We start from the raw sequence: 14,951 nt of genomic DNA on the forward strand, positions 1-14,951 counted from the left end.
AGCAGCCATCAGCGGATCAGGTTTACTGTAGTGCCTCCTTCTGAGGAGGAGATTTGGCAGGAGGCCTCACCTCCTGCTGAACCAGAGCCCCAAGTTCCAGGGAAAAGGATGTGATTCAGGCCCGCGGCAGATGCTACACTCGAAAAAACCACCCCTGCTCCAGCTCTGCTGGCCTGGACATGGCCTTCCCCTCTGTCCACACCACATGCAGCCCTGGGCGGGAGGGCTGGCCTCCTCCTCTTGGCCGGGTCGTGCCGTGTGGCCAGGGTTGAGACCATGGACCTCACCACCCTCTGTCAGGAGGGGACAAGTCACTCCCTTTTGATCTCACTGCCGTGAGCCCAGCACACGCACAGCTTGGGAAGCAGAGCGGTCGGGGCCCCCAGGCACCTGGTGCCAGAGCTGGGCTGGGTCGCCCGGAGAGGTGAAAAGGGCTCCTCGTTCTTTCCTGGGAAAAGTGGCGGCTCCCAACTCTCTACACGGCCAATTTCACAACACGGAACTCGAGCAGAATGTTGACATAATTGCAAAGCAATGCATACAATTTCCATAAGTTCTACAATATGGTTATAATAAAAGTGGACTCTCGGTCCCCTTGGAGACAGGCTGGATAAATATTATTCCTAATGATTATTAAAACTCATTAAGTGTGTTCGTGAGGCCTGGGAATTCCCAGCATCTGCCACCATCCCCACATGGTCGGGAGGCCTAACCTCAAACACGGAGCCCAGTGGGAGCTCTGGCCTCCCCACGGTGGCCATCTCCAAGGCAGGAGAACAGAGCCGAGGCCCGAGCCTTCTGGAAACGCCATCCCATCATTCCCCACCCGGAGGAATTGGCCTCCAGCTGTGGGAAGGTCGTTGCCCCTGGAGACGGTCCCAGGCAAGCCGGAGGCATCGACCCTGAGACCATCTTCTGCACATGGAATGTTCTTTCCTTTCCCTTCCTCGTTCCCTCTGGCGCACGCTCACCCTCCTCATCCCAAACTCCTCTACCAGGACCCACAAATCAAACGCTTTGAGGCGCCGACCGGGCAGGTAACATAAATGGGCGGGAGGACTCTGGCGGGAGGACTCAGAGAAGTGGGGACCAGAGAGACAGGATGGGCTTGTCCCGTCTAAAGGCAGCCAAAGGGCCCCTGCAACTCCCACTTTCCAAGAGAAGCTGGTTGCTGACTCTTTTATAAGAAATCTCTCGCGTGTTTTAAATGTTAGTGACTTATTAGATTTTTTAAAAAGAATACTGCACGTGCCAAACAAAACATACCCAGGACTACCCATGTGCGACCTTTGCCCGCAGCGCCCAGCTGAGCTGATGGGCCGGAAGGAGCCCTGCTCCGTGAGCCGGGCTTTGGAGGCCGCTCACTTGCTGCATAAGCCAGGGCCAGTCCGCCAGCGGCTTTCCTTAAGCCATTTGACCTTTGCGGTTGGGTCAGCAAAGAATGACTTTGGACCTAGGCCAACCAAAGCCCAGGGTGCTCTTCACCTGGGGGTGGCCACCAGACCGGAGTCTGTCCCAGCACGTCACGAATCTGGAGCAGGGCATGCACTAATGGAGGGGGCAGAACCAGAGGAGTCGGGCCTGGGTCAGAGCCAAGGTTGTGCCCATAAGCGGCTCCCTGCTCTAAGTTGCTCCTTTCCCTGCCCTCCCCAGGAGCAACCACTTGACCCAGTCACCCGCCCAGCTCCAAGCAGCATGCGGACCCCGCCCAGTCTTACCGGCAAGCCACAGTCTCCCTTGGGCCCTGGAGGCCCCATCAGCAGAGGGAAAGGCGTAGGTCCCGCCAGGTGGAAGAACGAGTAGCCACTGCTTGTGGGCCGTGGGCTGGAGGACAGGAATTGCGCTGGGGCCAGTGCCAGGGCCGAGGTGGTCTGCCGACGGGGCTGGGCCTGTGTGGGGCTGGGCCTGTGGGTCAGGTCGCTCGCTGGGGCGTCCCTGGCTGCCTTCCCAGGTCTGAGGGGCACAGGCTTCCGGGGGCTGCTCTTGGGTCCGCCTTTCTTTGAGGCTTTGGATCCAGTGGGTTTCTTGCTTCCAGTGGGGGCTGAAGCAGGAGTGGGGATGGGAGATGCCGTTCGGGGAGTTCTGGTGCCTGAGGTTGGAGGCACGGTCGTGGCAGCTGGCTGGGTGGCCCTGGTGGAGCCAGGCGTGGGGGCAGGAGATGGGAGCAAGACAGTGGGCTGGGGTGGTTTGTGGGTGCTGACGTGGGCAGAGGCCGGCTTACTGGCGTGGCTGGTCATCTTGGCCCCAGTCTGGGCTACCGTGGGAATGGGCTTTTTAGAGGAGCCAGTGGCGGGAGGTAGGGGCTGGGCACTGGGTGGTGGGAGCCTGGGTGTGACGGGGTTCCTCTGCATCGGCTGTGCCATGGGACGGGAGACTTTGGCAGGAATTGGGCGGGAAGTGGGTAGCACCAGCTTCTGGGTGGGTGAGGCTGACTGTGTGAATGAAGGTGGAGCTGTCTTCCGGGTAGGATGGGGGCTTTTGATGGGGGCGATTGAAGGAGAAGGGGCTGAAGGCTCGGCAGGGAGACTTTTGGGGATTTGGGTGGCTGTGATCTTCTGCAATGGTTGGGTGGCTGCAGGGCGAGGAATTCTGGTGGAGCCAGCCAGAGAGGCTGGGGGCACAGGGGCAGGTGTGTTCCTGGCTGACAGCTTGGCAGGTGGCAGTGGGGTCCGGGCTGGGCCCCCTGCTGCAGTATGCTGGTGAGAGGCTGTGGGGCTAGTCCTTAGGGGCTTGGTGGGCGTGGCAGGCACCACAGTCACCCTGGGCCCCTTGCCTGCTGGCCGAGACAGGGCTGGCGTGGCAGTGGTCAAGTTCTCCAGGCCTAGCAGGGCAAGGTCGGTCTGGAAGGTGAAGGGTCTGCCAGAGTCTTGGGGGAGGAGGGGTCCCAGCGGGGGCCGGTGCGTGTCAGCCCAGCCGCACTGCTTTCTCAGGTGGGTACAGTAATCGTGAGCGACCTGCGTCACGGGGTGGATACTGAAATGGCACAGGGCACCTTCAAACTGGACTGCGTGCGGGCTCATCTTCCCAAAGAGGAAGGAGCCCTCGGGGTCGAGCACGGGGTCCCTGTGGAAAGGCAGCGGGACAGGCACCCGGCGCTGCCCACAGGCCGTCACCAGAGTGACCGTGCGGCCACGGAGCTCGAGGGCCAGGTGGTGCCAGCGCCCGTCGTGCATGTCGAGGTCGAAGGCCACAGAGCGCCGGGGCCCCAGGTGGACGACCGTCTTGCCAGGGAGGAACTGCAGGCCCAGCTGCAGCTTGTGCCTCCGGCTGCGGACGGCAAAGAGGAAGGCATGGTTCACCCGGTGGGAGCAGAGGCTCAGCACCAGCGCCAGCTCTGTGCCCAGGGCGGCAGGAATGATGGCGGCCGTGGGGGCCTGGAGCCGGGCCCGCTGCGTAAAGATGAAGCCCGACTGGAATGGAATGACCCCCGTGGGCGCGGGGCTCCGGCCGCCCCCTGCCTTTGTCCAGCTGAGGCCAAGCCGCTGGAGGACGTCCACATCTGAGAGGGTGGGAAGAAGGGAGAAGACACAGTCAGGGCCTGCTCCAGCCCAGCCCCAGACAGCCCCAGGGGCACAGGCAGTGTGGACGGGCCACCCACAGCTACCTGGTCACTTGTTCACTCGTCTAAAAATAACGCTGCCCCATGATGGTGGCTGAGGGCAGCGCTGGAGCCATCCAGCGTATATTGCAACACCTTGTCTGGCTGCATGATCTTGCATATCAGGGTAAAAGCACAGATTCTGGAGACAAACTTCCTGGGTTCAAATCCCACTCTGCCACTTACTAACCCGTGACTTTAGTGCTTCAGTTTGCCCATCTATTAAATGAGATAATAAGCGTCCCGATCTCAGGTGGAAGTTGTAACTATTACATGAGTGTATACGCTTTTTGAAAAGTGCCTGGGACAAAATAAGCACTTTCAAGTGACAGCTGCTAACACTAAAAATAATGAAAATCACCAAATGCTATTGCTAAGAGTGTCAGAGGTTGCCCAGCACTAACTTGACATATTCCTTTTTCTCTACCTGAAAAGTCGTCTCCTCCACGAGGCAGTCCCGTAAGTGAGGGACCAGGGTGACAGGCATGGACATGTCCACGAAGCGTGGTAAGGATGATCAGGGGCCTGACTGGTGTCACCAGCTCCTCAGGAAGCCACCCAGTCCCCTTCCCCCACCTGAGGTTTCGCTCTGGCGGGAGCAGGATAGAGCTGCTATCTTCTGCTATCAGAGGGAGATGGCATTTCCGCTGACTCCTCCTCCTCCCTGTGTGGCTCTGGGAAGAGCCTCAGACGGAATCAAGGCATCCCTGCAAACTCTGTCCTCTGGCGAAGCATTTGGACATCTGACCGTGGTCTGGCCAGGTCACATCCGCCCAGTAATTACATCGGTGCAGCTTGCCAGAGCCAGAGGAGGGTGTCCAGAGTGTTTATGGAAAGGCTTCCTGACCTTGTCTCTGCCAGGCCACCGGACCCCCTTCAGCTGGCTGAGCTGTGTCTGCCAGTGTCTGCAGAAGTGGGCTCCCAAGCTCCCTCCCGGCAGGGAAGGAGGGGCTGCCTCCAGAACTGGGGACTGGGTCAGTTCCTCAGGGCCCCTCCCCTGAGCTCAGCAAGCTAGCCCGAGTGCCAAACGCTCTCTTCCTGTCACCGCAGGCAAAGGCTGCGATGAAGGCTAAAGACAGCATTTGGCACCTAGGGGTGCCATTCTGAGATGGATGGATGGATGGATGGATGGATGAATGGATGGATGGATAGATGAATGGCTGGCTGGATGGATGAATGGTTGGATGAGTGGATGGATGGATGGATGGATGGATGGATAGATGGATAGATGGATGAGTGGATTGATGATGGATGGATAAATGGACAGATGGACGGATATATGAACAAATGGATGGGCCGCTGAGGGAAACTGAGAACCTGAGTGCTGGCAACATGGCATAATACTTCCATAGCAGGTCCTGGAGTCAGAAGGCCAAAATTTAGAGCCTGACAAGACCACCTGTGGGCCTGGACTCTGAGCCTCAGTTCCTTCTGCTGTAAAACAAGGCTATGAAGAAGAGCGCCTTCATCACAGGGCGCTGAAAGGATGAAATGGTCAGTCTTCCTCATCATCCTCACCCAAGCCCCACACCAGGTAACCCTGCTCAGTCTCTTCCTCCTGACCCTTGGGCCTCAATTTCCCTGCCTGTAAGGCAAGGGAGCTGAACCAGGCCGCGAGATGGCACAGGTACTCACAACGTTCCAAGAATTCTATAGCTCCACCATGCTGTTTCAGGTTGGCTTGGATGTCAGACCCTTATTCTTTCTTAGGAGCCAAGGGCATTTCATTTCTCTTCAAATCCTGCTTTCTCATCCTTTCTCCCACCTGTCTGTCCCCAGGTTCTAAGCTAAAGTAAACCACTGCTAAAAGATTCTCTTACTAGTACACCTTCTATGTTTTAATCACTGAAATCCTCTTATTATCACAAAATACTATTTACTATAGGCAGCATAGAATGGGAAGAGCCACTTGGTGGAAGAAGAGGTAGGGACAGGAAGCCATGTGGCCCCTTCCCCGAGCCCCACCTCGGGGCCCCTCAGACCTACTCACCTCCCTCCCTACACGAGACATGGAGAGCCCCTGGCACCCGCCCAGGCGGAATCACAACTGGCCATGTGGCAAGGATGAAATGCCCCTTGTCATCCTCTCTGGGTGGGTTTCTAAGCTGACAACCAGCCTGTCTTCAAGTGTCCCCTGAAGGCCATCTGCTGCCAAGGGGCAAGGCCCCAAACTCGGACACCTGGCACAAGTGGCCAGAGCAGAGCTGCTGTGAGTCTTTGTCCACTAAAGCCCCCCTGGCAGGGGGATAGGAAAGGGATGTTCTTGCCCAGACTTTTCAAGTTAATAATTAACAATAATAAAAACTAATATTTACTGAGCACTTTCTACATACCACGGACTTTACATGCATTATCTCACTTGATTCTCAACAGTCCATAAAGCACGTACTTTCTATTATCCTCATTTTGTAGATGAGGTTCAGAAGAGTTAGATATAATAACCTGCCCAAGGCCATGCAGCTTATAAAAGGCACAGCTGGGGTCTCCTCTGAAGACGGGGCCCCCTGGAAAAAAAATGTACATCTGGGGTTTGAACCCGGGCCATCTGACCCCGGGTCTTTGTTCTTAAGCACGATGCTGTCCTGCTCTGGAGCCTCCCAGACTCGTTGGAAAGCAGGGTGGAGTCACATCCAGAATCCCATCAAGGGCGAAGAGATGGGGGACAGGGGAATGAATGCAGTCCAACGCCAAGATGAACGGACCCAGCCAGCTGGCCCCGGCAAGATCCCTTTATTACATAAACCTGGCTCCACACAGCTCCGGCCTCTCCCCAGCCCCCCCACCTCCCACCCCGGGCCTGACTCAGGACTCTGGACAGCTGTTCACCTACTTTGTGGGGGAAACAGCAAGCTCGGAAAATATGACATTTGCACAAAATGTTGCCAGGCAGCAGAAGTCTCTTCCGGGCACGGCCCTCCCCTCCCAGGGGCCCAATCCTGGCCTAGTGGCCAGGTCAGGCCACTGGGCCTCCTGGCATGCCGGCCGCCTATCCCAACACACAGGCCGGGCGTGGAGGAGGGGAAGGATGGTGTGTTCAGAGGCTTTGTGGCTGCTTGACAAACAGATGTGGGAGAGGTCTCAGTTTCCATGGGCAGCTGTGGAGCTGGCCCACTGCCGCCCCGGCCCCCTGGACAGCTCCTCGGAGACAAGAGGGGAGAGCAGGGTCTCATGGGAAGGGGTGTGGGATTCCAGGCTTGGGCACTGATAGTTGTGGCCTTAGTGTGTCCTCTCAGCAGTTTTTGGAGCACCCATGGGACAAATGTGGGCAACTGAGGCTTACTAAACCAAAGTGACTCACTGAAATTCTGCCTTACACAGGGACACAAGCATCACCCTTCCACGTTTCTGCACGGAGCCCCTCCTACCCCTTACAAAACTCCAAACGGTGATTCTCTCAAGCCTGAAGAGAATTTGCCAATGACAGGCTCCATTCTACCGATGGGAAAACTGAGGCACTGAGAGGCATGGGTGTCTCCTATCCGTGAGTTCTCAGACCCCTTCCGTCCTCTTTTGTCTCCCCCTGGACAAAGAGAAGAGAGAATTACCTTCAGGAACTCCTTGGGTGGAGGCCAGGTGACAGGCAAATGAGACTAAGATCCAGGAGAAGAGAAACCCCCTAGAGACCGGGAGACACAAGCAGACGTGGCATCAGCTTCCACCCCTCGCGCCCAGATCCGGCTAGCGGGGCCAGGAGTGGACGGCCCAGCCCCAGTCCCGCCCCAGGCCCGTCCACAGCAGGTGGGAGGCCAGGCCCATGCTCCAGGAGCCCATCAGAGCAGCCCACGTGCCCAGGCCTCCAGGAACAGCCTTGCAATCAGGACCTGCCCACACGTACAAACACAACTTCACTTTGCACAGATAGATGAGCCAAGGTCACCGGGAAGGAAGCCGTGGGCAGGAAGCCCTGCCCTGGGTGTCAGGAGATCCAGGGTCTAGTTCAAAACCTGGCGCTGACTCACTTGGCGACCAGGGGCCAGCCCCTCCCCATCTCTGAGCCTCAGTCTCCCCATCTGTACTATGGCCTCACAATCTTGAGACCCTTCCGAAGTCCCCAGCTCATGTGTGGCAGAGCCAGGGCTGGAAGGTCAGTGGGAAAACCTGACTGGTCTGCTCGGATGATCCATCTCCTCAAAGGGCAGGAGAGAGAGAAGACCCCTTAAGCAGGACCAGCGAGCGCTGAGGCAGCTGCCTCCTTGGCTCTGTGCTGATGGGAGATGGGAGGAAGGAAAATAGGAGATGCTGGGGGGTTGTGCACACCAGGTGCAAACCTGGCCCTCTCGCTTATCAGCTGTGTGTCCCCAGATGAGTCACTCGGCCCCGAGCCTGTCTGGTCCTCTGCAACATGGGCAGACACTCCCTACTTGCAGACCAGGCGTGAGGATTAAATAAGCTCATGCATGTTAAGGGCTCGGCTGAGAGCCAGCCGCAAAGTGCTCCCTGGACAGTCCCTGCTGCCCCTGCACTCTGGGGCCAGGAAGGGTTAAAGCTCTGCTCAGTGGCTCCTGCCAATGTGGGCAAGGGCGACGATCCAATTTCACCTTCCTGTGGGAGCAGCCACCAGCGACACCCGAAGCCACCCGGGGCATCTGATCCCCAGGCGGGCAGGGGGGAGGGCGGCACGTGGCCAGAGATGGCCAAGACGCAGGCAAGAGAGCTGCACCAGGCGGGTGACGAGGGCTACGGCTGGGACAGACAGGCCCAGGATGCATTTCTAAGAGGAAAGCGAGGATGGTGTGCTTCTTGGGGAACCATGTAATCCAGGAAACCCGCCTGCCAGATTGATGTCCAGAGCCCCAGCTTCTTCCCAGGCTCCCTGGGCACCGTGGAGGACAGGCTAACACCCTCCATCAACTCCCCCTACCTTCAAATTTAATAGCAATTATGATCAATAGCATCCATGACTTGGGCACTGTGAATGACACTAGTGGTTACAGCCGTCCCTCCTCCCTTTCTGCTTGTTCATGCAGGCACACACTTCTGAGGATACTGGATGAATCTGGATAAGTCTAAGCCAATCCTGGGAATTTCATTTACCACGCCAGTGAGTGGTTTAGGCATGCATGTATGACCCAAATGTGGGCCATGAGATATGAGGGATACCTGATAGGGACCTGGGAAAAGCATTTAAAAAGGACAGAGAATTGAGTTTTCTTCTAGGCTCTGCTTGTGGTAGAGTGAGGACATACTGCTTGGAGCTGCTGCAGCCATTTTGTGCATCTGAGGTAACAAGCCCCTTGAGTACATGAGAACAGCAGAAGAATGGTGAGCGTTTGATGACACACTTGAGATGCTGAATTAACCAACTCTCTTCCTTGAGACCTCTTGACATAGGAAGTAATAACTCCCCTTACTGTTTAAACCATGTCAAGTGAGGTCTTCTGTTACTTGCAGCATAAAGCAAACTAGCTCAAACACAGGTGCTGGTGATGGCCACTTGAAAGCCTTCTCTAGCTTCTGGGCCTTTGCACGTGCCGCTCCCAGCATCTAGACACTGCCCTTTGCCCTTTGCATGTTAGATCCCAGCTCAGCTGTCAGCTCCTGCAGCACACTGCACAGACCTCACCACAGTGTGTAGCGAATGTGTGGCCATTGTTTTCCTGTCGATTTCCCTTTCTAGACTAAGTCCCCAAAGGGCAAGGACATCTGTCTTGTTCATGTTCTTATTCCCAGCACCTGGCAGGTGCATAGTAAGTGTCCAGTGTGTTTCTTCTGCAAGGTGAATGAATATTACCCGGTATTACAGGATTGTGGACTTCAAAAAGTGTCTTCCCAAAGCCTTAACTCCCCAGCTCTGACTATTTCCAGCGTTGCTCCTGGATAATCCTTGGTCCTTCCTCATCCTCTCCAATCTGCTGCCACTGCTGTAAAAATGCTTTTTTCATGGCACCAGTCCTGAGCTTACCATGGGCGACTAAAGGTCAGAGTGCCAAGCTACCCAGGGGTTGCCTGGAGAGAGGGACAGAGCTAATCCTGGCATGACCCACTCACCTAAAGTAAACGGCAGTATCATCACCCCTGGAAAGAAATGATGGGCAGCTTTGTTTAATTTGACAAATGAAGAAAACTGAGGCTCAGGGATGGCAGGTACTGCCTCTGCCCAGTCACCCTGGGCAGGCCCTGGGCTCATAGTTCTTCAGTGCTGTTTCCCACACCCACCAGGGACACTCCAGGAAGCTGTGGCCAGATACGCTGGGGAAGAGCTGTCTCCTGCAGCCCAGTCTCGACAGTTCCCAAAGCACAACTACACACGGAACGTTCTGAGAAGTCCTTCAATAAAGAAATTGACTATATTTTCCGTCATTCAGCAGTTCCCAAATTTAGAGGACCAGGGAACTCATTTTTCCTGAGTGCATCCTCAGGAGACACTGCCCCTTGCTTTCCTGTGCTCCTGCAACCCCGCTAGTTGCTGCTCTGTTTCCTTCCAGCCCCCTCCCTCCCTGGATCTCGCCTGGCATCTGCCCTCACTCTTCCCGTCCTTCACTGTGTTATGTCACATCCACCCTTCCTAGGATGGATGCCAAGCTGAGGAAGAGAAGCCAGGTGGGAAAGGGCAGGTGTAAGAACCACACATGTCCTCAGTCAATTTTTCTGGCTGTGGTTATACCAAGATAACTATTCTGCAGAGAATTAGAGGGTAAATCAGGGGAAAGTTTTTTAATCCCTAAAGGTCAGGAGAACGAAGACTCACAGAGATCAGAATCGTCTCTTCAATCAAGCTTCCTAAGGCCATGGCCTCCCCCTATTACAGAAGTATTTGTCCCCCATTCATTCACCTTAACAAATGCAGCGGACCCTTTGGGATCTGAATTCTGCATGCACTTGACCCACAAACTTCCCAAGTGTACAGCACATGTGAGTGGGAGAAGGCCCTTCGAGATCATCCAGGGGCCAGATTCTAGTCCCCTTGCCACTTTGGAGAGATGGGCAACTGAGGCCCAGACAGGGGAAGTGACTTGCCCAAAGTCACACAGTGCTCTGACTCTATGACTTGACAGTCCTTTTCATTTGACTTGTCTCCCATGGAGAAGAAACTGGAAACTTGCAGGGACTTCCTACTTGTCAGACACCAGAGTCCCAGCCTTCACCAACAGGAACAGAGATGCAGCCCAGGGAGCCAACGAACCATCTAAGTAAGCTCCAGGCATGGAAAGTTGGCTCCTGGAGGGAGGCCCTGCCGATTCTTTTGCTCCTGTTCCAATCCTGTTTAGGCTACCGCTAATAATGTTTAGTGCCTGCGCTGGCTCGGGGCTTTATTCTTCCAGACTTCTGTTTTCACCACTGCCTCATGGGCCTTGGCTCAGTGAACCCCGGGCTCCAGCATGTCGGGAAGCCCAGAGCACAGAGGCCAGGGAGGCCGGGAGGCAACGGAAATGGGAGCCGAGAGGAAGGGAACCTTGGAAACGCAGTTTGGCCATGCAGCCCTCCAAGAAGGGAACTCAGGTGTTTCTATGCCCTGCAAAAGGCCTTTTGCCAGGGCACCAAATGTGGCTACTCCTGCACAACTAGGCTGCCAGAACCTGCAGCCTATGTGGGTGGTTTTTCATTCATCCTTGTCACCTGGAAACACACAGGGTCTTGAAAACCCACACTGGCTTGAACAGTCACTGAGGGCACAGAAACACACAAGGAAAGAGGCCCTGTGGACACCCGGCATGACTGTTGTCCCCCGGGGCAAGCTGGGGCTGTCTGAGAACCACAGAGTGGCAAAAGAGGTGGACCTGTCCCACCTGTCTCCGTGGGGACTGGCCAGAGCCCCTGTGCCCAGACAGCCACGCCCAGGCTCCTTTCTTCACACCTTCCACTTCCTCCATGGGAACATAGACAGGTCATCTGTCTGGACAGGATGCAGCCCAGAACTTTCCCATTGACTCACACACCCATTCAAGATGAAGGGAATAATATGAATAACAGCTGCTGTTTATTGAGCACTTACTACATGCCAAACACAGTTCTAAGCCCTTTACAAGCATGGCCCCATTAATCTGCACAAAACCTGGCCAAATGGGAAGGAAGATGCCCATTTTGTAGATGAGAGTGGCTTGCCCAAGTCAAGCCTGTCCAATTGCAAGGCTAATGCTCCTTCTGCCCTGCTGTGGGTCCGTGTTTTATTGCTATTCTCTGTCACCAATGGATAGGACTCTCCACGTGCAAAGCCAAGTGTGGAGGTATCACGAGTGTCCCTGGACACGGAGATCGGGGGAAAGAATATGCCAACAAAGAACGGGGGAAGTGTACTCAGAAAGGGACAGAGAAAATGGGCTGCCTTTGAGGGCAGGCCCCTTCCGGAGCCCCACAGCGGGGCTGACAGCTGCTGTGGGACAGCGGGCCTGTGGCAGCACAAGGGAGGGAGGATGCTCTGAGTGCAGGGAGGAAAGGGAAGGAAGCAGAGGCCAGGGATGTGCTCCATGGTCAGTGTCATGGAGGCTGAGCTGGCGAGAGGGGTCCCGGAGCAAAGCTAGGAGGCATGCTAGAGCCAAGGGGCACAGGATGAGGGGCAATGCAGTGGCAAGGGAGGCAGGGAGACAGGAGAAGGCAGAGGCTGGACCTCAAAGCAGTGTGACTGACTGGCCACTTGCCCAAAGCCTAGGCCCTACTATGGGGTGCTTGCCTGGTACCACTTTTCTGCCCAACCGCTGGCATCTGCCCTGGCACAGGGTCTTCTGGAGAAAATGAGTCAGCAGTGTACTCACTGGTGCCCTGTGTGTGTGTGTGTTGCGGTGGGGAGGGGAGCGGGGAATCTCAACTAGCCAGCTTTTTCCAAGACATGGGGAAGAAAGGGGGGGCACCATCCCCTTGACTGCAGCTCAGAGGGGGCAGGGCAGAGCTACAGCCCTGACCAGCCTCTTGGGAGTGTCCTGAGGTCCCGGGGGCAGGACGGACAGAGGGGAGGGCCTGCTCCCATGCACTCACTCCCACACACACCCACACGCATTGACCGGTCTTGCACAGGCTCACTGTCTCACAACTCCCACCCACAAGCGGGGAACCCCAGCCTCCGGGCCGGCTCTGCACCGCCCCTCCCTGGAGCCTGCTCCGCTCTGGCCCCGTCTCTCCATCTGTACAATGAGGGGTCCCACTTAGCCTCTCCCAGGCCCCTTCTGCTCGGGCATGGGGCTCTCACTCTTCTCTCTTACACACGTGGAAGGGACAGGAACTGAGCTCCCCCAGAGAAGCAGGAAACACTGAGGCACACAGACCCAGGCAAACTCTCACACACGGAGGTTTCCAGAAACTCAGGGACGTGCAGAGCCACACAGACACGGAGACAGGAGCAGAACCCGAGACCTGGTGACCTAGAAACTTGCGGACAATTTCACAAGAACAGATAGAAACGGAGACGTCCAGGCTCAGAACCTGCAGTCACCAAAATACCGGCACACACCAAGACAGCCCAAAACGGAGACCCCTCCTCCCCCAAGCATCCAAAACGCGCCCCCTCGGGCCCCCGCCGGCCGCTCCAGGCGCCACCACCCACCCCCACCCCGACCCCCGAGCTGGCTCTGCCCCCGCCCCGACGGGATCGAGCGGGCGGGCCCGGCGCGGCAGGGCGGGCAGCGCTCGCCAACCCTCGCCCGGCCGGGGGCGCAGCCCCTGTTAACCCTTGGCGTCCCGCCTCGCGGGGGCGCAGGAAGGGACAGGAAGCTGACGTTCCGCGGGAAGCGTCCGCGTGGCGGGGAACCCCAGCCCTCCCCGAGATAGGAGCAGCAGGAAGCTGGGGAGGGGGCGTCCCCGAGCTCGTACTCACCCCCCGCGCGCCGCCGCCGCCGCTGTGCCTCGGGCCCCCCGCGCCGGTCCCGCTCCCATGGCAGGCCCCTACTTCATGCTCCCGAGCCCGGGGGGCAAGTGTGGGCGCGCCCCATGGGGCCGCCAGCCCCCCGCCCCGCCGCGCCAGGCCGGCTCAGAGCGCGCGGCCCCCGCGCCCCCAGCGCAGCCCCGCGCCCCGGGGCGCCTGAGCAGGCAGGCAGCACGGCTGGGGCCCCGCGGGCGCCCGCGCCGGGCCCATGGTCCCAGGAGTCCGGGCGCCGCGCTCGCCCCTGCCTCGCTCGTTTTCTGCTTCCACCAAAAAGGAAGAAGAAGCAGCAAAAAGAGAGAGAGAAAGAGAGATGACCAAACTTTCGGAGGCGGGCTGCTGGCGGCCCCCGGAGGCAGAGCAAGGCCGGGCGAGGGCGCGCGGAGGGCGGTGGAAGCTGCCTCCCCGCCGGCCTGGGGGAGGAGAGGAAAAGGAAGGATTTGGGGGAAATGAAGGCGATTTAAAGTCTCGGCCCGCGGCGGCTCACCACCTTCCCTCCTCCCCGCGCCGGGCCGCCCTCTGCTGCCCCCTGCCGCCCCCTGCCGGCCGCAGCCGGGGACACAGGCTTAGCTGGCCCGCTCCAGCCCCGCCGGGACACCGCCCCCTCCCCCTTGTAAGGATGGGCAAACGTTCGCAGAGGAAGGGGTTGCCCAAGGCTGCACAATGACTGACACAATCTGAGATTAGGAGCTTCTGACTCCTGAGATGGGGTCCTCGAATTGGGGGATGGAAGTGGAAGGAGAAAGGGGATAGTTTCTACTCCTGAAAGCAACCCAGAGTTCCTGGGACAGAGCTGGGACCAGGACCTGGTGTCCAGACTCCTAGGACAACCAGTGTCCTAAGCCCCACCGCCCACCAAAAAGATTGCACTCCTAGATTCAGAGCGCTGGAGAATGTAGAGGGTGGGCTTGTTAAATGTTTGTCACCGTCCTCTCTCTTCGCACTGCCTTGTGAGAAATGGGAACTTAACCCCCAGCCCCCAGAGTCGACCAAAGACTCCCTCGGATCCCACATGGGAGCGCAGAGCTGCGCACCCTGACCCACCACAAGGACCCGGGCAAACCTCACACCCACAACCCCAGTCCAGCCCCGGGACTAGGACCCGACACCGCGCCTCTACCTCCGTGACTCGTCCACAGGCAAACAGATTAGCACACTCATGCACTGGTGCACACACGCCCACACACACCCCCACACTGGCTCCAGATTGAGACACACAATCACACTTATTCACACGCAGGCATAGCCACGCACTCTTCCTGGGTTCACACGAAACACACCCTCTGATGTCTGGACTCCGCGGACGCATGCCCACGAGTGCTTACACACGCACAAATGCACACCATCCTGGCCAGGTCCCCCTCAAAGTACACACCCGAGCGCACACCGTGCACAGCCCGCCACGTGCACACACACCCCGAGTGCACACGGTCGCGCGCGCACACCCCCACTGCGCACAGCTCTAGCGAGTGCCCACCGCACATGTGCACACACGCACTCACTCCCCAAGCGTGTACCCACCTCCCCATAGCGCGCACCTTTGCGCGCGCACACACACACCCC

At 57.7% G+C, this 14,951-nt stretch overlaps 1 protein-coding gene across 2 annotated transcripts in view; it reads right to left on the minus strand.

Moving 5' to 3' along the window:
* COL27A1 (collagen type XXVII alpha 1 chain) overlaps positions 1-7,310 on the minus strand; it is a 131,318-nt gene extending 124,008 nt beyond the window's left edge. For both annotated transcript variants that reach the window (XM_045563547.1, XM_045563546.1), the window contains exons 1-2: positions 7,144-7,310; positions 1,719-3,499 (exon numbers count right to left, since the gene is read on the minus strand). In XM_045563547.1, the coding sequence (XP_045419503.1) occupies positions 1,719-3,173 (1,455 nt within the window). In that variant the 5' untranslated portion in view covers positions 3,174-3,499; positions 7,144-7,310. The remainder of the gene's footprint in view (positions 1-1,718; positions 3,500-7,143) is intronic.
* Between the last annotated feature and the right edge of the window lie 7,641 nt (positions 7,311-14,951).

This window comes from Lemur catta, chromosome 10 (genome assembly GCF_020740605.2).
Source record: "Lemur catta isolate mLemCat1 chromosome 10, mLemCat1.pri, whole genome shotgun sequence".
Classification (NCBI taxonomy): Eukaryota; Metazoa; Chordata; class Mammalia; order Primates; family Lemuridae; genus Lemur; species Lemur catta.